The sequence below is a fragment of the Mesoplodon densirostris genome, chromosome X, assembly GCF_025265405.1.
Source record: "Mesoplodon densirostris isolate mMesDen1 chromosome X, mMesDen1 primary haplotype, whole genome shotgun sequence".
In the NCBI taxonomy this organism is placed as follows: Eukaryota; Metazoa; Chordata; class Mammalia; order Artiodactyla; family Ziphiidae; genus Mesoplodon; species Mesoplodon densirostris.
Genome location: NC_082681.1, coordinates 82432201 through 82454684, shown reverse-complemented (window position 1 = coordinate 82454684; position 22484 = coordinate 82432201). Strand labels below are relative to the sequence as shown.

The following is a 22484-nucleotide window of genomic DNA, read 5'->3' as shown; positions in this document are numbered from 1 at the left end:
CATTGGTTTTTTTGTTTGTTTTGTTCTGTTTTTTGTTTTTGTGGGGGTTTTTGTGTGGTATGCGGGCCTCTCACCGTTGTGGCCTCTCCCACTGCGGAGCACAGGCTCCGGACACGCAGGCTCAGCGGCCATGGCTCACGGGCCCAGCTGCTCCATGGCATGTGGAATCCTCCCAAACCGGGGCACGAACCTGTGTCCCTTGCATCAGCAGGCGCACTCTCAACCACTGCGCCAGCAGGGAAGCCCTGGACCATTTGGGTTTTCAGTAGGTATTTGTTAACTAACATTTTTTGTCAATAACAGAAGTACCTTCTCTGGCCATATTAGAAAAGCAGCTTCCCTAATTGCACAGTATGGTGAACAGGAAACACACCTGTTGTGAATGGTGACTCAATAAATTGGGGACTAGGATGTGCTTGGGGACAACCCGTTTTGGTTTCCTCTCTGAAGTATGGAGTTTAACCCCCTTGTTGTATAGATAGGGATACTAAAGCCTAGAAAGGGTAAATGATTTGTCTCAAGGAAACAGGGAAGCCTAACAGAGCTGTGACTATTTTAAATCTATGTTTAAAGCAGACAATACATGCACATGGTACAAAATTTTAAAATGACAAAAGGTTAAAGTGTGAAAAATAATTCCATCCCCCATCCTTCTGGCATGCAGTACTCTTCTTCAGAGGCAACCAATATTTATTAGTTTCTTGTGTGCCCTTGTATACATAGTATATTCATTTATAGACACATATAGAAAATACATCAATTTTTCCCCAGACAACTGTGTTCTGTGCTGTTTTGCAAATTTTTTCCCACTTTACTATATATCTTAGAGATTGTTCCACTCAGTTTATACAGAACTGATTCATTTTTAAATGGCTGAATTGTATGACTCCATCTGTTGATGAGCATTTATGTTGTTTCCAGTCTTCTGCTATTATAAACAATGTTGCAGAGAATGTTCTCGTATATGTGTCATGCCACACATGTGCAAACATGTGCTGGGTCAAAGCATATGTACATTTCAATTTTGAAAGCTTTTGCCAAATTGTCCCCCACAAAGGTTGTAAGACTATGCAAAATTTGTATTTGACAAAATTTATAAATGAAATAGTTACTGTTAATTTTACAAAAGAATGATTGTCTTGACCTTACAGAACTGTTCAATACAGTGTTTCTTTAAATGATCAATCCCCACTGTACACTCAAATGAGAATTCAGTTTAAAGAAATGTGACTTATACACCACTGTTCAGGAACACATCTATTGGGTAAAGTATGTGAAGATGGCAATATGTTTCTAAAATGCAATTGAGGCTACATAAACTGTGCTTCTAATCATATTACCAAACCCCAGAGGTGTGCTCAGGTGAAAGTGTGTGGAGAAAAGAACAACAGGGTCAGACTCAACTAGAAGGAAGTAAAGCTACCACAAGGGCAGGACTGGTGTCGTGCCAATAAACGGTTTCTGCCTGCGAGGGGGCAGGGGTCAGCAGGAAGCCTTGATATTTGTACTGTTCACTAATTTCCATGATGTAGATACTCTTATCAGGACCAATTTCAAGCTACCAGTATGACAGCACTGAATGCGAAATTGTGAAGATGCTCAGAATTGGTATTTATGAATCACTACAAACCAACTCCAGCACAACGCTGCACAGAACATAAGGGTAGACAGCTGGAAAACATACAATTTGGGTCTGACCAAATGTCAGATGACCTTGGCAGAAGTGAGCTGCCTATTCTTCATAGTGTTTTCCTTGGTGAGGTTGGAGCCTGTACTTCTCCAAGATGGTCTTTCCAAATCCCATCTGTTTGGTGCTCCCGATAATGTTCATCTGAGTGAACTGAACCTCACTAGTCTCTCGAGAAGCAAAAAACCAAAGAGTTTTGTGAATTGTCAGGTGCTATTTCAATGTCAAACATTCATCCTGTTATTAACCTGATGTCAGCTGCAGAACTACATAAGCAGTCAACTCACCGGCAAGGTCCAACATCAGCAGTTCTCTCCCCTAGCTGCACATTAGAAACAATAGGGGAGTGTTAAAAAAAATCATAGTGCCCTCACTTACCCCCAGTCAATTGAATAAAAACTACTGGGAGTGAAACCAGGCATAAGCATTTTGGTTCTGCCATCGAATCAACTCTTCCTACCACCTCCCCTCCCTTATCATATGCCAGTCACACTGACCACCTTGCTGTTCCAACAACACACCAAATTCATTCATGACTTTAAGGCTTTGTATTTGCTATTACTTCTCTTGAGAATTTTTCCCCCTGGTTCTTTGCATGTCTGGTGCTATTATTCAAGTTTCAGCTCAAAACCTCATCCTCACATAATCTTTCCCCACTCTACCTAAATTAACTCTCCTATCACAGCACTCTGTGTTATTTCTTTCATTATATGTATCACCATCTGAAAATATCTAAATTATTATTTATCACTCACTTATTACTAGTCTGTTTCCACCAAGATCACCCAACTTGAGGGCAAGGCTTTTGATTGTATTATTCACTGTTGTTTCCCTGGTTGCCTAGAATAGTGCTTGGAACATAGTAGGTATACACTCAAAGATTGTCCTTTAACCATCAGAGGATAGTTATTAAACATCTTCTATGGTTGAATTCAATGATGTATTCAAATATTTCATTGTGTTAAGGTTTAAACTCCATAGCATTGCATTCAAGGCTATTCGTGACCTAGCCACCATCAAACTTGTCAGCCTCACCTACTACTTGCTGTCCTCTTGAAGCAGGAGGTCTATATGCATTGCAATAGCTAGGCAACGTGGTCTGGAACTGAACACTGCAGGGTTTTCTTTAACAGAGAAGTGTATGTGTGTGTGTACTGGGGGCAGGAGGCAGAGGATGGAATGTTTGTGGCCAGGGCAGGGGCCAATGAAGAGAGTAGCATAGTCATAAGAAGGTTGCTCTTGGAGGGGAATAGAAGACAAGATAGACTCAGTAACATTATACATAACTGATCTAATGTACCTGATATTTTCCCTTTTACAAGTCACTTGCACGTGTATCCTATATTACTTGTTTTGTATAACTCTAGGATGGAGGTAATGCCATTATTTATATCCTCATTTTTTAGATGAGTAATCAAGGTTCAAGGTTCAAGTTTCAAGGCCTTGCCTGAGGCCATTTGGAGCTGGGATTTGACACCTGCTGTTCTGACTGCCACTCTAGTACTCTTTTCATTTCTATTTTGTGGAGCTTGGGCCAGATTGTGGAAAGTACAGAAAGCCAAGAAGAGGAGTGTGGGCTTGATTCCTGTCCCCCTAAGTAGAGCTAACTATAACATCAAAAGAATCAAAAATGATCATGGGTTTATAACCACTCCCAAGAAGCATTCCTGTTGAGCATTAGCTGAGGGGCCTGGCTGAGGGCCCATCATGGTACTGTGTTAACGGCCATCTGTGTTTCTGGGTGGGTGGGACAGGTGGGGGAATGGTTGCAGCCCTAGAATCACAAGGACTCAGCTACCTTATAAATTCTTCTCACAAACGACTTGCCCTTTGGCAGGGCACAGACTGAGTTGTTTAGAGTTGTCTAGCCTGTTCCACAGGCCAAAGAGCAGTAGTCTAGGAGAAAAAAAAAAGTACTAGGAATCAATAAGGCTTTGGATTGCTTTTCATAGAAGAGAGACCTTGGGTGATTAGGCCAGATGTTCTAGGCTGCCTCAGCCCCAGAGAAAGTAATGTCCACAGGATACATGGCCCTAAACAGGCCTTGGTCTCCTTCCAGTCTATGTAGGTCACTCAGGGAAGAGGCACTTAGCTTCTTCTTTCTGTAGGGTAATGTCTTTGTTTTTCAGAGAAAGCCCATAAAGTCAAGAGATTTGAGATTGGAAAAACAAGATAGATATGCAGACTGGCTTCAGCCTTCCTAGAGTCACACTCAGGGACTCTAAGACTTCCATCACAAACACTAACGTGAATAGAAGACTTCTGAACCTACCTTCCTTAGTCTGCTACTATTTTCTTAATGCCTAACATATTCCTTTCTAGTTATAGATCAGGAGAAAAAGATGAAGAGAGAAGTAGAGGAACTTTCCTGGTGGCCCAGTGGTAAAGAATCCGCCTTCCAATGCAGGGGACATGGGTTTGATCCCTGGACAGGGAACTAAGATCCCACATGCCACAAGACAACTAAGCCCACGTGCCACAACTACTGAGCTCACACGCCTCAATGAGAGAGCCCACCTGACGCAAAGTACAGAGCCCACACACCACAACTACAGAGCCCATGCACCACAACTAGAGAGAGAAAACCCACACGCCACAAGTAGAGAAAAGCCCGTGCACCACAACAAAGAGCCTGCACTGTGACAAAAGATCCCACATGCCATATCTATGACCCAACACAGCCCCCCCCAAAAAAAAGAAAGAAAAAAGAAAAAGATAAGTAGAAATATGGGTCACATAGTGATTCAGTAAGACCACAGGGCTGGTCCTCAGGTCTTCCTCCTTCCTGCTCTATGATCTTTTACTATTCTGTGCTACCTCTTTCTTTGAAATATAGTGTCAGGGTCCATATGAGAAAAGATATCACATTGACAAAGACAAGCATCTATATCACAGGTCATACAGACCTGGCTTCTGATTCTGCTTCTGCCACTTATTAGCTGGTAACTGTAGGTGAGTCATTCAGCATCTCTGAGCCTTATTTTCCTCAACCCTAAATTAAGAATAGTAGCTACCTGGAAGAATTTTGACAAGAATTAAGTGAGTCAGCATCTTTAAAGGCACCTGGAATAGTACCCAAAGCACAGTGGGTTACCTCCTCTCTCCATTGCTTTCTCTAGGAAAGTCAAGGATTACTCTTCCTTGACACTAGGAAGAGGCAATGGGTATATGTAGAAAATACAGGGCAAATAAGTCAGGAGAGAGGCAAATATTCAATAAAATATTTGCTTGGTTTTATAGTGGTTCAGTAGAAAGCATATGGTAGCCTGGATTGAAACTGGACTATATTCTTTGGCCTCAATAGGCACTCTGTATCTCATGTTTCCTCATAAATTGAGGATAACATTCTGTACCCACCCTACTTTGAAGAAAAGCTCAGCAAGATAATGAATATGAAAATGATTTTGCAGTAATAAAGCAAATGTACAAAGAACACTGTGGGCAGGAAACCTGAGTTTTAGTTCCATCACTGTCATTGACACATTGTTTAACCTTGGTCAAGTGCACTCTGCTTTCTGGATCTCGATTTCTTCACCTGTAAAATAAGAGTGTTGGACTAGTTGATCTCTGCAGAGGTCCTTGCCTCTTCTGATATTCAAGGAGTGTATTATTTAAATAATAATAATAGATAAGATCTGTATAATGATTTATGCTTTATGTTATTTTTACATCTATTATCTTATGTGAGAATAGCACTGAACTGCTAGACTGGAGATAGGGAGACATGGATTCTTGTTGCTACTTTGACATCGACTCATGGTAAGACCTTAAGCAAGTTTTTTCCATTCTCTGAGTCTAAGTTTCTTAGTCTCTGAAATAGGAGATACTGAGGGTTGGACTAAGTCATGTAGGTCTCTAAACTTTTCCACAAAGCCCTAGGGAGTCCTATAGAGTTTCTCTAAGGTGTACCACAGTGATAAAGCTGCAGAGAAGGGGAGAAAAGGAGAGGTCTAGCAGAAGTTCTAAGTTTCCTATGCCTGCTTCAGGCACATTAAGTTTAATTTTCATCTGTTACATTATATGGGGACTCTATGTAATGTTTCATTTGTAAAAAAGGTTCACCACAAAAGAATAAAATAACTTGAATGGATGTTCTCTAAAGCCTTAAGTTTTAAAAGTGGGATTCAATAAAATACATTGTTTGATAACACCATTATTGTTTTTTGAATAAAATAGTATATTGTGAATATCCTTCCAAGTTAAAAAATAAGACACTGACTGCACAGTGTTCCTTTGCATGAATATAGAATAATTTATTTAATCATTCTCTTAATGTTGCACATTTAAATTTTTCCAATGCAGTCGTCCCTTGGTATCTGCTGGGGATTGGTTCCAGAAGCGCTGGTGGATGCCAAAATATGTGGATGCTCAAGTCCCTTATATAAAATGGTGTAGTCCACCTGAAACTGTAAAACTCTTAGAAGAAAACAAAGGCAGTACACTCTTTGATATCAGTCCTAGCAATCCTTTTTTTGGATCTGTCTCCTAAGGCAAAAGCAACAAAAGCAAAAATAAACAAATGGGACTACATCAAACTAAAATACTTATGCATAGTGAAGGAAACCATCGACAAAACAAAAAGGCAACCTACTGAATGGGAGAAGATATTTGCAAATGATATGTCAGATAAGGGGTTGATGTCCAAAATATATAAAGAACTCACACAACCCAACATCACAGAAAAAAACAAAAAAAAACCCACAAAAAACAAAAACAAAAAAATGAACAACTCAAAAAATGAGCAGAGGACCTGAATAGACATTTTTCCGAAGAACACATACAGATGGCCAACAAGCACATGAAAAGATGCTCAACGTCACTAATTATCAGAGAAATGCAGATCACTAATTATCGGAGAAATGCAAATCAAAACCACAGTGAGATATCACCTCACACCTGTTAGAATGACTATCATCAAAAAGACAACAATGGAATATTACTCAGCCATAAAAAGAAACGAAATTGAGTTATTTGTAGTGAGGTGGATGGACCTAGAGTCTGTCATACAGAGTGAAGTAAGTCAGAAAGAGAAAAACAAATACCGTATGCTAACACATGTATATGGAAGGTAAAAAAACGGTACTGATGAACCTAATGGCAGCACAGGAATAAAGACATAGACATAGGGAATGGACTTGAGGACACCGAGGGGAGGGGGAAGCTGGCGCGAAGTGAGAGTAGCATCAACATATATACACTACCAAATGTAAAGTAGTTAGCTAGTGGGAAGCAGCAGCATAGCACAGGGAGATCAGTTCTGTGCTTTGTGACCACCTAGAGGGGCAGGATAGGGAGGGTGGGAGGGAGGATCAAGAGGGAGGGGATATGGGGATATATGTATGCATATGCCTGAACCACTTTGTTGTACAACAGAAACTAGCACAGTATTGTGAAGCAATTATACTCCAATAAAGATCTATTAAAATAAAAACAAAAAAACAAGTGTTGGAGAGGATGTGGAGAAAAGGGAACCCTCATGCACTATTGGTGGGATTGTAAATTGGTGCAGCCATTATGGAAAACAGTATGGATGGTCCTCAAAAAATTAAAAATAGAACTACCATATGATCCAGCAGTTCCACTTCTGGGCATTTATCTGAAGAAAATGAAAACACTAATTCAAAAAGATTATATGTATCCCTATGTTCATTGCAGCATCATTTACAATAGCCAAGATATGGAAGCAACCTAAGCATCCATCAATAGAAGAATGGATAAAGAAGGTGTGGTATATATATACAGTGGTTATTATACTAAGTGAAATAAGTGAGACAGAGAAAGATAAATACCATATGATTTCACTTATATGTGGATTTTAAAAAAACAAATGAAAAAACAAAACAGACTCATAAATTCAGAGAGCAAACTGGTAGTCACCAGAGGGGAGGAGGGTGAGGGGTTGGGAGAAATAGGTGAAGGGGATTAAGAGATAAAAGCTTCCAATTATAAAATAAGTCACAGGGCTGTGATGTACAGCATAGGGAATATAATCAATAATATTGTAATAACTTTTTATGATGACAGATGGTTACTAGGCTTATCATGCTGATAAAATCCTAAAGTATATGAACGTCAAATCACTATGCTGTACAACTGAAACTAATATAATTCTGTATGTCACTATAGTGCCATGAAAAAGGGAAAAAAACTATGAATAACAAATAAATAAATAATAAAAATAAACTGGCATAATAGAATGAATACAGTTGAAATTTCAATCCATGGTTGGTTGAATTCACGGATGTGAAACACATGACTATGAAGGGCTGACTGCATTCCCTGTTTAAATAATGCTGCATTGAACTACTTTTTTTTGTGCTTAACTTATTATCTTCTTATAAAACATTCCAAAAGTCGAATTACTGGTTGAAGTTTATGTGAATTTAATTTTTTTAGGTATATGGCAAAATTGCTCTCTAAAAAGTTTACACACCCACTAACAATACCTTTTCACCAGTAACTAGTATTAAATTTTTACCAGTCTTTCTTGTGAAAATGATATCTTATTTAAATAGTATTTCTATAATTATTAATAAAATTGAAATTGCACAAATTTCATATGCTTACTGATCTTTTGTGGTTCTTCTTTTAATTGCCTGTTCATGTCTGTTGCCCATCTTTCTGTTGTATTGTTCATCGTTATATGTCAAGGAAATTGACCACTGCTTTTACCTACTTGATACTGATATGTATTTTTTAGTTCATGATTGTCTTTAAATTGTATTATTATGTTTGTTTCACATAAGAAAGTTTAAATTTTTTCTAGTCGAGTCTGTCAGAATTTTTGCTTATGTATTCTTTATTGTCATGTTTTAAAAATCCCTTTTGGACCTTCAAAAATTAAAAAATGTTCACCTACAATATTTCAATATCTAACAATATTTCAATAATTTGTTTTTGCTTTTTCATTGACATATTTAATCCATCTGGAATTTATTTTGGTTTCAACTAGTAATTTAACTTTATTATCTTTTCCAAATGAATAATGAGTTGTTCTGACACCATTTAATGAATAAATCATCCTTTCTTTACTGATTTAGAATGACATATTACATGTGCAGAGTCTGTTTTTGGTTTTTCTGGTCTCTTGCACTGATAGGTCTATGCTGAGTCAATACCAAACTGTTGTAATTATTATGGCATTATAATACTTTAAATGTCTAGTAGGAAAAGTCTCATTACTCTTCTTTTTCAAAAATATCTTGGCAATATCACACATTTTATTCCTTTAGATAAACTTTGCGATAATGTTGCCAAAATTTTGTTTGGGTTGATTTAAATTTATAGACTTAACTGGGGAAAAGACTGGCATCCTTGCAGTCTTGCATCTTCCCTTCCAGGAACACTGTACATCTTTCCATTTAATTCCGGTCTTCTTTTACATACCTCAATAAAGGAGTTTTGTTTTGTTTTGTTTTTAGGTTTGTTTATATAGGCCCTGAACTAACACTCTATTTATGAAGCATGAGAAGTCCTACTTCTTCACTCTTCTTTATAGGTTCATAATAAAGACGATGACTTGACCCTCTTCTCATTTGCATGATGTGGTGCCACAGATGGTGGATAACTCCCCTACTTTACCTCCTCAGCTCCATATAGGATTTTTCACAATGAACAAATTGAAAGAAACCTAATCAGACATTGACCTCAGCTCATACTGCATGGCAGCACCAATGGGGCTGACAGAAAACAACAGAAATGGGGAGTCTCTGGAGAAAATATCTGAAGCCTGTCCTGTGACCTTTGTTTCTGCTGGAGCTTTGAATCAGACTTAAGGTTTATGATGGAAGAATAGGACCCATGAAGAAAAATGCAGAACCCTATCAGGCAGTCAAGAATTTCAGAGCCAGCTGGCATGGCTGTTGAGGACCATATGAGGACCTCATATCAGCTCATTATGTGACCATTCACAGGAATAAAGGGTTTGAGCTGTTCTAATAAGAGAGTTATCAAGTATTTAAATGTGTGATCTGTTTGTAGTTCTAGAGTTTGGACTTACTTCCTTCAGCATGTGAGAGGGGTTTTTATATTCTGCCAGAGTTTTCACAATGACATTTTTTGTGAGACTGATTATAGGTTGTTGATAAAATTTTGCTGTTGGAGGTCAACAGTGTCAAAGAGCCAGGTGTAATGTTTGTAGAATCTGAGGAGGAGAAGAAGATGGGTTGTAGTTTGTGTTCTCTATGTTAATTAGTCAGTCACCTTGGCTACAGCATGGGAACAGAGGACCTTCTAGGACCATCTTGGAGCAGGCCCAGATCCCATTTACACAGTTCTTTTGTCAACTGAGAAGGCCATACACGTGCTAGACAATAAACAAAGATACTTAACATCCTCAGAGTGCTCAGTCTTAAGACTACACCCACCCACAACATGTCTCCACCGGATGCATTTACTAGATCTTGTGCTGGCTCTACCAATTTCCTGTGATTTGGGGCATGTCATTTCAATACCTTGAGGCCATTTTCATAACTGAGGAGTCAAGCACTACTTTGGGACATTTTATTAGAAGGCTTTTAAAGTCCTTTACAGATCAAAGATTATCTATTTTTAATAATACATCATTATTATATATTATTACCAATGGGTCAAAGCTACAAAGAGACAGACACTGAGTTTCCTGGAAGTAAGAGCCTCATAACAGAGTCCAGAAATGAAGTGGGCTGCAATTCAAAAAAAGGTGGGGCAGGGATGCTATAGAGGGGATTCAAGCTTTTTATGGAGAAGTAGGGGTGGTGTGACCAGTGTTTAAAATTCTTTCCAATATGTAAAATTCATAACCTTATGGACTATGATATGGAACAAATAAACTGTGTGGTGCCATGCAGGTCAATGTCATTTTAATGAGTATCATTTTCTTCAGCTGTATAATGGGGTATATAGCAATCCCTGTTATACTTAATTTGTACAAGATTCTTATTAACTTTTGTAAGCTAATCAAATGGGATGGATTTTTATTTTACATTATTATGTTTTATATTAGGTTTTTATTTATTATTATTTTATGTTATTATATGTTATTTAAAATACATAAATAAATAGGTATTATATAGTAGAGTGTAAATGTAACCTTTATATGCACTGGGAAACCAAAAATTCATGTGACTCCCTTTACTGGCGTATTCACTTTATTGCAGTAGTCTGGAACCACACCCGCAATATGTCTGAGGTCTGCCTGTAGTCTTGAGGATTGCAGCAACACTGAAACTGTGGGGGGGTCCCAGGTCTAGAATACCACAGCACTGGAAATGAACCCACTGGAATTGGGTACAGGGCCTGCCTTCTAGGAGTTGACACCCAAAGGCTATATGGCAATCATCAAAGCACCATCCATTCTGTGAACATATTACAGTCCTCAGTTTGCAGCAGAAAGAAGATGTTAGCAAATTATGTGTTCTATTTCTACAAATAAAATCCTGCAGTATGGTAGAAAGGGTATTGGCCTAGAGGCCTTAGTTTTTTCATTGCTGAGTGAAAGTGATGACAGTACCTACCTCAAAGGATTGCCAAGGCGATTTATTTAAATAGCATATGTAAACCCCCTCACACAGGCCTTGTTCATAGTAAGTGCCTATTAAATGGTAGTTTTTCTTCCTTAAGGTGCCTCCAATTCAGTGTTCTTCAGGCAAGTCACCACCCCAGAACTCATCCTTGGAATGAAAATGTTGTCCTGGGGTGATTTTTAATAGTTCCTTCAAGCCCAGAATTTCAGAGTCCTTTGACAAAGGGAAGAGAAAGAGGGAGGGAGGGAAGGAAAAAGAAAGGGGGAGAGGAAGGAAAATAAAATTTTGCTAACCTGGTTACAGTGAATCTCCTACAAAAAATAACCTACTACAATAGATGTTACTGTAATGTAAATTTTAGACTGAGTGAAGAGAGAGGAAAGCTGAGCTACAGCTAATTTGTGGGCTTTTCCCCGATATCAAATAGCAATTGTTCTTCAATTTTTATTCCTTTTCTCTACTACAAACATTCTTATTCTGCCAAAAGAAGCCTCCTTAAAATCTTGGTCTATCCCATAAAGTAAAGCACAGAAGTAAATGAGAGAAAAAAATACCAAGGACTTGGAGAAAAAAAGGGGTGCGATGAAGGAATGCACAGGCTCAGTCTGGGGGCAGGGCCATAAGTGTAAGTTCTGCATGTTTCAGAGCAGCAGGGTATGTACCGCTGTCTATTTCTGCTGGTGACCCTATGTGCCTCTGGATCTCTCTGTTCCACTTGAGTATTCATTCAGTCAGTTTATTGAAGGCCTACTGTGTGCCAGGCCTGTGCAAGGAGCAAGGAGACAAAGTATTGAGTGAAATATGTGTTTCTGAGCGGACCTCCGTGTTTTTCTTTGAACAGCTATAATCCTAAGGATTTCTGAGTCTGAGAATGTGTGTGGTGTGTTTGTGTGTGTTTATTTCTGTGTATCTCTCACAACTTCACATGTGCATGACACTGATTGTTTTTCTTCTGCTAGCTTCAGAGGACTTCCTTTCATTTTCTGTGTTTACTTTGCAAAGAGTGGGCTTTATCTGTTTGATTTTTATAACCTGCAGGATTGAGGGTATGATCACTAATACTTTAAAAACAATTAAAAATCACATGGAGTTCTCTTTTATAGAAACCTTAATTGTATTATGAAAAATAAGCATGTTATTAGCTCAAGTATGATCCTATGATGATTACAGAAGTCAGGAGGAGGGAACATTGCCTGAGCCCAAGTCTCTGCTATGCCATGCTAAAGGAGTAACAATTCCCACCATATTTTCTCATGGACATTATTGACTTTTAGTAAAGAGCATCTTATTTAAAAAGTCAGTATGTAATCCTAGTAAAGGAGGTATCAGCAGGACCTGAATTGTTCATCCCTTTGAAAAACACCTATGAAAACCAAACAATATAGCATTGAATTAAGCCATCCTTGTTTAATAGTTAGAGTCTTCGTGATCAAATCATATGAGACCATTCTCTATCCACTTCTCTCATTGGGCAGGGTATATCTTCACACATTTTCTGCCTAGAAATACTTTCCAAAGAGACTCTGGCAGCATATTAACAGGACTGTCTACTCTTATATTTGTTCTCCCAGGAAAACAGAAGTACCTGTGTGCCAGCAGAAATGATTGCACCATCGATAAATTCCGAAGGAAAAATTGTCCATCTTGTCGCCTCCGGAAATGCTATGAAGCAGGGATGACTCTGGGAGGTACAATATTTTTCTTCCTCTTTCTCCTTCTTCCTTTCCCTTCCTCATTCTCTTATTCTCTCTTTAAACCAGATTTTCCTCTTTGATGCTTCCATGGAGGCCAGCCATGCTCTAGATACAGGCTGACCCCTTCATATCCAATGTGGCCATCAGCCAGCTGGTGCTTTTCTTTATCTTTAACCATACCACACCGCACTCTGGGGCTCAGCATAAGAGCAGGAGGTGTGAAGCAGGGATCAGGACCCATCAGAGGGTGAGTGAGTGTGGACTTGACTATGAAGGGTTCTCCAGGGGACATAATGGTACTGACCTTATGTTGTTAAGTGGTGGCTAGGATGAGAGAGCTAAGGAATCCAGAACAGTCACAGGTGCAGGATGACCCAGGCACAGGCTGGCCCTGAAAACCCAGGAATATCCCTCAGTTAGCTGCTGCCTGTGTTGTGGAGCTGGCCACCTGGAATGAGAAGCTGCTTTTCTTTGGAGCCTATGACTAGGCTGCCAAGCAGAGCCAATTTCCTATCCCACATCTCCCAGGGATGAACAGGCTTTTTAATCATTTCCTTTTGTTTGCAAATCTATTGACCATTTCCAAAAGCATGTTTTTTTAGTAGCAGAGTAACTTGACAGAACGAAGATACAGCTCTTTCAAGGGTAATCCCCCATCATAATGCTCTCTGTCCTTTATTCTGTGTCTACCATGATTGTTGTCACCATTACAGAAAGGTTTGGCTGACACTTACATTTTCCCCCTTCAAATTCCTCATTTCTTCATGTTTATATCTACTCAGTGCCAGGGTCCTCTCTACTGTCTGCTGCTTCCAAAAACATGCACCTTTCATGAGAAAAGCTAGCTTATTAGTCTACTTTGATTTGGAAATTTGAAGAAAGGCAAACCTGTTTCTGAACACCTGAAACTGTAGCCTCATACCTGATTACTTATTATCAGCCTGGAAAACCCAAGTGCCTATAATTCTGCCCTCTCCCCTCCCCTTCTCAAGGCTGATTTAGAGTACTTGTTTATCATTGGCTTTCTGCAAGGTGCTTAATACCTTGTCTGCCTATGTGCATATTTACAGAAACCAACATGGTTGTTTTCTAACCATGTGTGGGTCTTCATGTGGGTAACTGTGTCCTCTCCTCCTCACAGGCTAGTGATAGTCTTTAAACAGACCAAAGTACTAAAAATGAATTGACGCAGATTCAGCTTGAGACAGCCTCTCAAGTAGTGTCTAGTACTCCTAGACATTGCAGGCAGATGCTCTGCGAGTGGTTTTCCAGGCAACCACATTAAATAAGATTCAAATAATATGAGAAAAGTCAACTTTGTTCTTCTTTGCTTGGCTTACTACAGAAAAATCCTATAATTGTGGTCTACAGTGGGGAGGAAGAAACAGGACTTGGTGTGGAGGGAGAGTGCAGAAAAATAGCCAGGAAAGTTGACAAAAGGGTTGACAATATGAAGTGTTCTCCATATGAATGTTGTCACAACATTCATGGTGGGGGGTCACCCCATGGTGAGGGTTCTGATATTTTCGACTCTCAATTATTTAGCCCTCTGTGAATTATGTATAAGATATGGGGGCTCCCAGGTAGACAGCCCCTTAGTTTTCCATCTGCTGATATGAATTGCAAGCCCGCTCTGACACAGGTAAAGTTTAATGGTAACAAAAGTCCTCATAACATTTGGGCCCAAATCGTAAAATTAGTTTCATGTATCAGCTAACATCCTCTGTTATAAAGCAGACTGTGACATGATTACAGTGAATCTCTTTTGAAAAGAAGTTTGTGTATAACAATTTCACTATTCCATATAGCAGTCCGAAATAAATCTGTAAATTAATTTCTTGAAGAGAGTGGTAAAGTAAGTTTTCAGATTGATTTATTAAAGTGTTCAAATTTGAATGGGCTTGGTCAATACAATGAGAAGAAGCTGAGAAGTGCTGCGGCTTGCTTTGGTTTCAGTTCCCTTTTTACATTTACTGAGTGTCTGCTATATACAAGGTACCATGCTAGGCAATAGAGCTTCAGGCAGGCAAACTTCAAGAAATGTCCAAAAAATACAAGGATTCTTGATGTCCTGTAAATGATCTTGCTTTTGCAGTCAGGCAGACCTAGGTTAAAGGCCCAGCTCCATTATTCACTGTGCCCCTTCTAAGCTTCAATTTCTTCATCTGTAATTTAGACATACCATTCTTACAGAGCTATGATGGGGTCAGATGACATGATGAATGTGAACATGCTTGGTAAATGACAAAGTGCTAGACAAATGTGAGGACTTATTATAATAGTAAGGTCACTGGTAATTTAGCTGGTAAGGCTGTACACAGCACTTCCCAGTTGGCTTTAACCCTGAGTTACTTAGCATACCCTATAATATATAATAGCTCCAACAGGCAGAACATCACCAGAAATCATCTCAAAACAAAAGTACCATCAAGATCCTACTTGGAAGACGATTCTAGTAATTAAGGGAATCATATATTATGTTCAAGTACCACGTCAGTAAAAACCCAAATGTTTACCCTCTTAGACACCATTGTCTGAGAAACAAACCTTTCCATTTTGCTAAACTTATCTTCACATTCCTTGCTTCCCTGCTGCAGACACTTCCCAGTTTATTGTTAACTTGCAAATTCAGTGTATACTATACCTTTACTCAAACAATGGAAAAAAGAAAGCAAGCATCAATACAGTGATCCTTCTGAATACATTAGTAATAGACATCCTTTTTCACAAGATGTGGGTTTAGCATCAACATTTTGATCACCTTGAAGGAGATTTTGGATAATTTTGTTTTATTTTTCCCATCACTCAATTCAAAATTGAATAATATCTTCCAAAACGGCAACTAAGAATGTAGCTTTGGTCAAGTCCCTTCTCCCATCTGAGGCTCATATTTCTCATCACAAAAATGAGGTAGTGGGCTTCACCAAGGACCTTTTAGGCCCTACCATTTTGTGATTCTATGTCTAAAGTCGCAGAGAAAGGATTGTAGATGTATCAGTCCTTTTTTGGATTGTCTATTCACTGTTCCAGAGGTATAGATTAGTCTAGACTTGAGTGCATTGACTTGCATAATAATTTTAGCTACCTCAAGCCACACCTAAATAAGATATAGCATGTGTCTAGACTGTATGGATAGGTTATTGATAGAGTAGAGGGCAGAAGGACTGTCTTTATATCTTAGAGAACCTGGCACTCTGCAGCTGATGGCTGCTTGGTCTTGATGCCTCAAGGTCTCTAATTTGGCTTTCTCTTTAGTGTTCCCTCTATGTTTGGTGATGGAATCTCCTCAGCTCAGAGATACTTAAAACACATACCCTTTTCCTTTTTGCTTCTAAGCCTATCTACCTGTTGATTCTTGTTATCTTAGCAGCTCTTGGTGTTTCTGAAAGGATCCTGGAGGTGGTTGGATTCTCAGAGTGGCTTCCTTAAAGCCTACCTCCAGACTTTCAACTGCCCATCTACAACAAGGATTGGCCTTTCTTTGAACATGGTTCATTTCTGGCTGCTTTTGAAAAACCACATGCTGCTAATTGCTTCAGTAATCTAACCTCCTTGCCTACTTTTTGTTTAAGAAAATTTTAAAAAATATAAATGTCCAAAGAAGCACATTCTCCCTGATGAATTAACTGCTGCTTTTTCACAGTTCATAATTAGAATAAATACACAGCCATTTCTTACTTTTCTCTGCACTTCTCAAGGATATACTCCCAGTTTCCAAGATGGAATAAGAAAGAAAGAATTACCTTTACCCGCCATATTCTTCCCTGACCCTTCCCTCCTTCTCATTTTCTCTCCTATTCCTCTCTAAACATTATTTCTTTCTGTGTTATGCAACTTTTCAGTTCTCAACCTTTAATAAATGGCTTTGGCCCCTGCCTACTCCCTCCTCTCCTGAACCATGGAAGATGGTAGGCCTTTTAGGAATTTCAGGTAATGGCCAAACCCCAGAAGAGGAGAAGAAACATGGAGCCCCAGAGCATGTGAGAATCTGAGGGGTGCAGCATTTTCTTCAGAGGTTACTCTAGCATATTTGAGAAGTCTCGTTCTTACTAGGAGGCTGAATTCCACATCTGAGACTCAAAACTGTTAACAGATCTGCAGGTTTTAACAACCTCCATGATTCTCTAGTTGAGAGGATGGCTTGGTCTGATGTTGTCATGGACACTATGAACGTCCTTGTCATTTCCAGTGTTGAAGAGAGCCTTGACGTCAGCTCTTTCATCATTCCCCATGCTCACGAGCAGCCCACCATTGTTACTTCTGGATCACATGCCCTGGATGCAAGAGAGTGATTCCAATGCTGAACTACCATTTCATGGCTTGGTTCTTCAGCGGACAAGTTTCACAACATTTATTCATCCATCAAACTATCCATTCATCTTTCCAAGCAGCCAACTAGCTAGCCCTTTCATTTTTCCATCCATTCACTCATCTATTTATCCCTTTAACACATATTAATTGAGTGCCAACTATGTGCCAGTTTCTGTGGTAGGCATTTTGGGGGAACATAGATGAATGAGATACAATCCCTGCCTTCAGAAATTTAAACAAGGGGAGACAGACCTTGATAACTAATACACCTTAACTTTAAAGGCTAAATAGGAAATGAAGAAGCTGGGAAGAAGTTTAGTGAGGTAGAGGGAAAGGACATTCAAGGCAAAGTGCACAGTTTGAATAAAGGCAGAAAGACATTTTAAAAATTCATTGAGGTTTTGAGGAATAGCACAAGTAGTTTAATATGGCCAGATCTGGAGGAAGGGGGAAGGCAAGATGAAACCACACTGAAAATGTACTTGGTTATTATGCTAAAAGATTTGAACTTCATGCAGTTGAAGAGCTATGACACGGAATAGACATGTTCACATACCATTTTGTTTATTTGAATGTTTGTTTTTTAAGAGAATTAGCAACGGCATGAATGTTGTATAGATGAGGGCTTAAATTTTATAAAAAAGAGATAGTATGCTAGGTAGAGAGAGAGAAATAAATTTCTAGCATCGGTTTTGTTAAACACCTAGGATTATAGCCATGGTTCCTGGGGTTAGTTGCCTCTGCTTGGATTGATACCTGTAAGTGCTGACCATGTGCATAAGTCCTACCCTTATACAAGTCTGCTGCCTTGATCTAGGCCAGTGTTTCTCAGTATAGGTTCTGAGAAAAATAGTTCTGTGACATGATACATGAAAAATTATTTTTTATGGTTAAATAAGTTAGGAAAACTTGCATTTTATGGTCTTGATCAGGAAGATTTACAGTGCATGTTAGCATATCACAGACCTTGTCAAGTATTGCAATAAAGTAACCTGAGGAGCTTGGTAATTCAGGACTCCCAAATTTAACTCAAGCACAGAAAGCTGTTTTCACATAGCACCTGTTAATATCCTATAAAACCACTGTTTTCTGGAATGTACTTTGGAAAACTTGGTTATAGAAAAATACTCTATCCTATAAGCAGACAATACCCCTAGCCCAAGTCATCCATTTTATAGATGTGTATACCTACATGTATATTGCTCACCAGGAGAATCAATTAAGAATTACTTCATGACCAAGAGCAGACCATCTTCACCACATCTCAAGTGTATGCACCAGAGACTACTAAAACCACTAAAGTAAAACATGTTGGGTCTATAGTATTATTGTCATATGCAAAGGATAGGATATAATTCAGGCCCAAGTTATCTAATGGCCACAAGTACATATTCCTGACCCAAGGAGCATGCTAGATACATAATTTCTGAGAAATATAATGACTTCTAGCATCATGCAAAGTGATCAATAAATATTTTGGCTATCTAGACATTCTACCCTAAAGTATAACAGTCCTTCTGTGTACTCTCTGACTAGCATTCCAACATCCACCCAGAACCTCATCATGGTGCTACCACATACCCTCATTGCTCATGTAGGAGGCCTAGAAATTACAGATTTGAAGAATTTGTGTCCAACTGCCCACCCAATGATTGAATCCCCTCTAAACCCTGTTCAGCAAGCAGCAGAGTATCATAAAGGATCAACAATGTGGAACTCAGTTAATGGAATTTCCTCCCTTCTACTTGGACTCTGTAGATTAGAGCCCAAAAAGTCTCTAGGTTGGAGATATAAGCAGTAAGTCTAAATTCTAAGAAGTGCTACTCCCCACACAAATTTCTTAGATACTTGAGTGCTCCTACACATCAGCAACTGAGGCATGCACAGAGGAGCAGAATTGCCCTATAAATTTTGACACCAACCTGTACAACATGTTGCTCAGCACTTACAGTTTCTGGTTTTGTTTTGCTGTTTTTTTTCTTTTGGTTTTGTGTTTTAAGAGGTCCTGTGTATAGTGAAAACAGCTTGGTGGGCTAGGATACATACAAGCCTTGTTTCTAGTCCTGGCTCTGGCACTTACTGCCTTGATGACCTTGGATAAATCATTAGATCGCTCTGACTCTCAGTTTCCCCAACTCAGTTTTCCAACTACACTATGGGAATAATAAAATTTTCCTTACAGAATGGTGGAAAATTTTTAAAGAATCTGGTACATAGTAGGCACACAATAAATATCACTGTACCTCCCTTTTTGGATGAAAATTGGTCTGTGTGCTCCCAGTCACTAATGGAGCCCGTTCTCTCTGCTATAGGAGTGTGGATTATGGTACTGGTTCCTTGGTTCTCTGTTGTCTGAACTTCCCCTGAATTAACCCTTGCAATCTGTCCTCCAGAGTCAATATTGCCATCCTCCAATGGGCTACATACATATTTGGTGACATTGGAGAGAAAAAGGTATACTTCTCTCTAATTGTAGTTCTCAACTGAACTTGTATATGGAGAGATGAGAGACCGTATCTCTTATTTCCTCCAAACCAAATTATCTGGTACAGCACATATATGCTGTAGTCTGTCTCTGAATGTTTCTTTTTAGAGAACTATGGTAGAGGTAAATAATTTTCTCTGATAATCAAACTTGATGATACCACATATCTGGTTCTTGAATAAGTCTCTAACTTATAAAATCTCCACTTAAAATCCTTGAGTTTTTAAAGTGTAATAGTAGCAGAAAGATTTTATTGCTGTTTACTTTCGCTGTGAGTGCTCCAGATTCCCTCAGGTGCTTTTGAGAGAGTAAAATGATGTCATAGGCAATGTTTTTTGAAGGTAGTATGCAGAAAGTTAAGAGTACACAGCCCACAATAGGTCATATATACAAAGGCAAGTATTTTCCAAATATAAAAATTCAGAAAAAAATTTCATATGAACTGATAACATAACGGTTTGTTTGAAAACATTTTACTTTTGATTTAAGAAAAGTGCCACTTATAGTTACAAGTTGGAGAATGTATTCCTTAAGATTAACAAAAGTGTTTAGAATATTTTCCTATTGTCCTGAACTTATACATAGACAATTTACCTGAGAAAGATGCTTTTTTAGAGACTTTTGTACATCCTTTGGGATCATGTTTGTATGAAGTAGAACTAAGGGGGAAATACACAACCACCCAGAAACCAGTAGAGCCTTCAAATTATCTATTATTGATAATATTTCCATGGCAACAAATATCTAGGAAGTAAATTGCAAATGGCATCACTACTCTAGATCACCTCTTTTAGAATCAAGTTCCATTCTCTTCAGTCCATTTAATTCTTGCTACACTTTTTAGATCTCTTAACCCAGGCATAGAAATGTATTTCTTTCTCCTGTTTAATACCCCATTGGACCAGTGGTTATGTAGCTGAAGTGAAAATTGATTGTTGAGGGACATTTCAGACTTCTAGCAGTCAGCACTTAAAACAATGTAAGCACCAATCCTGAAGAAATCACCTGCAGAAAACTTGGACTGACATTTGAAACTAAAAAGAAAATCTGGATCTTGACCAAGACAGAAGGTCACCAGCCTGGGCCTGCACAGTGTGGTGTATCATGCTGGCCACAATGAAACTGGAAGAGACTGAGGACTCTCACCAGGGTGGAAAATGAGGCATGGAAGCTTTGATTAGTGAGCTGTTAGGCACACAGACATTAATTTCAAAGCATTCCCATCTCCAAGCTGAGTAATAATGTTTGTAATATTATGGGATTGTTTGGCAGCTACAAGAAATTCAGAAAACTGAATAAGGAGTCTTTATTGGCCTCTGAGTGGCTATAATGAGACCTTTAAATTTCACGTCCCTTCCCTTCCTCCACATCCTCTCTGCCCAACCACCACCACCACTTAATTCTTGCCCACTACGTAGCAAGAGGCACATAACAAACACATATATAAGCTCTTTAGTTTATTCGTCAATAAAGTAGAAAAGAAAGGGGAAAAAACCCGCAAAACTCCAAGTAAAGAATTTTCCATTTCCCAGTCTCACTTCTGTCTTACAAGTAGGTAGGAAATGAGACAAGGAAACCCCCAGTCCAAAATGGCAGTCACTCATTCTTCCCAACTTTGCATGCTGCCTCCTATGTCAGAGGATCTGACTCAAGTATCTGATTATTGGGCCTGCTAGGTGCTAGCCCATTGTTAAGTTGCTATGTTCACCAGTGTCACTGTTTCATATTAGGAAAATATCCAGGTTGGATACTGCAAGCATCTGAAAGTGACCAGACACTGAAGAAAGGCTGACCTGCCTCATTCAGACTGAGGGTTCTAGAGGGCTCTAGTGGATAGCTGGAAACACCTGGAATCTGAAGCTTAGGGGCTTAAGCCTTTGCTCTTCAACAGATACTCTAATGTTGGGACTGGGGGCTACTCTCTTAGTGCATGACTCCTCCCAGTGGGACTGATGGTGTTTCCCTACCTCACAGGGATATTGTGAGGACTAAATAATAGAGTTACCAATTCATGTAGTCATGAGCATCATGATTGTTGTTTTCTGTAATATGACTTGGCATTAACAGAGTGCCCTTTGATTGTTTTTGATTGTATATGATAGCATCAGGCACTGACTCAAGTGGATGCAGTGAAGCTCTGGCTCAGTTACTTGCTTTCCACAGTGTGCTGCTGCTGGGAAGAAGCTTTGCTAATAGGACTCAAAGTGCTACCTTGAACAAGAAGCCACTGTGCCTATCTGAGGCTCCTGTGGCATTTTCACTTGGTTATTAGGCAATTCATGAGTTTCCTCTTACCTCCATTTTGCTGGACCACTGCCAAGGAACTAGATCTTAACCTCAGGCTCCATCATTGAGCTGAAGGTAGTAGCTGATCCACAGAAGTTCAGTAAACAAAGACCAGATTTCTGATTTTCCTGGAGAAACACCCCCAAGAAGCCAGCCAGCCTCTCTCTTCAAACAGACCAGGAGACTACAGTCAGACATTTATTTTCTCCCTATTCCCAAAGTTAATGTGACTCTGCTTTTAGGAACACACACACACTTGAACTTTTCATAAAGCAGGAGGAAGGCAAAATCCAAGAACCAGTGCCTACTCTCTTGTTTTCTATTAAAGTTAAGATGATGGAGGAAAGTAGATAAGACTTTACCTCTTCTAGCTTTAGTGCCCCACACTGTTCACTCACACCATACACTTGCTTCTCCAGCAAGTATGAAGCCTTGTTTTTCTCCCAAGCCAGCCTCAACATTTTCATTGATGTAAGAGGAGAGTTCCTTAGAGTTTGTAATATCTTGCTATGCTCTGA

General features: G+C 39.1%; 1 protein-coding gene across 4 annotated transcripts in view; it reads left to right on the top strand.

Moving 5' to 3' along the window:
• The window catches only part of AR (androgen receptor), a 184904-nt gene that overhangs the window by 138714 nt on the left and 23706 nt on the right, over window positions 1–22484 (top strand). For 2 of the 4 annotated variants that reach the window (XM_060086762.1, XM_060086763.1), the window contains exon 3: window positions 12762–12878. In XM_060086762.1, coding sequence (XP_059942745.1) covers window positions 12762–12878 — 117 coding nt within the window. Of the gene's footprint in view, window positions 1–12708; window positions 12879–16251; window positions 16314–22484 lie in introns of those variants that run through there. The other 2 variants (XM_060086764.1, XM_060086765.1) reach the window with 2 other exon arrangements.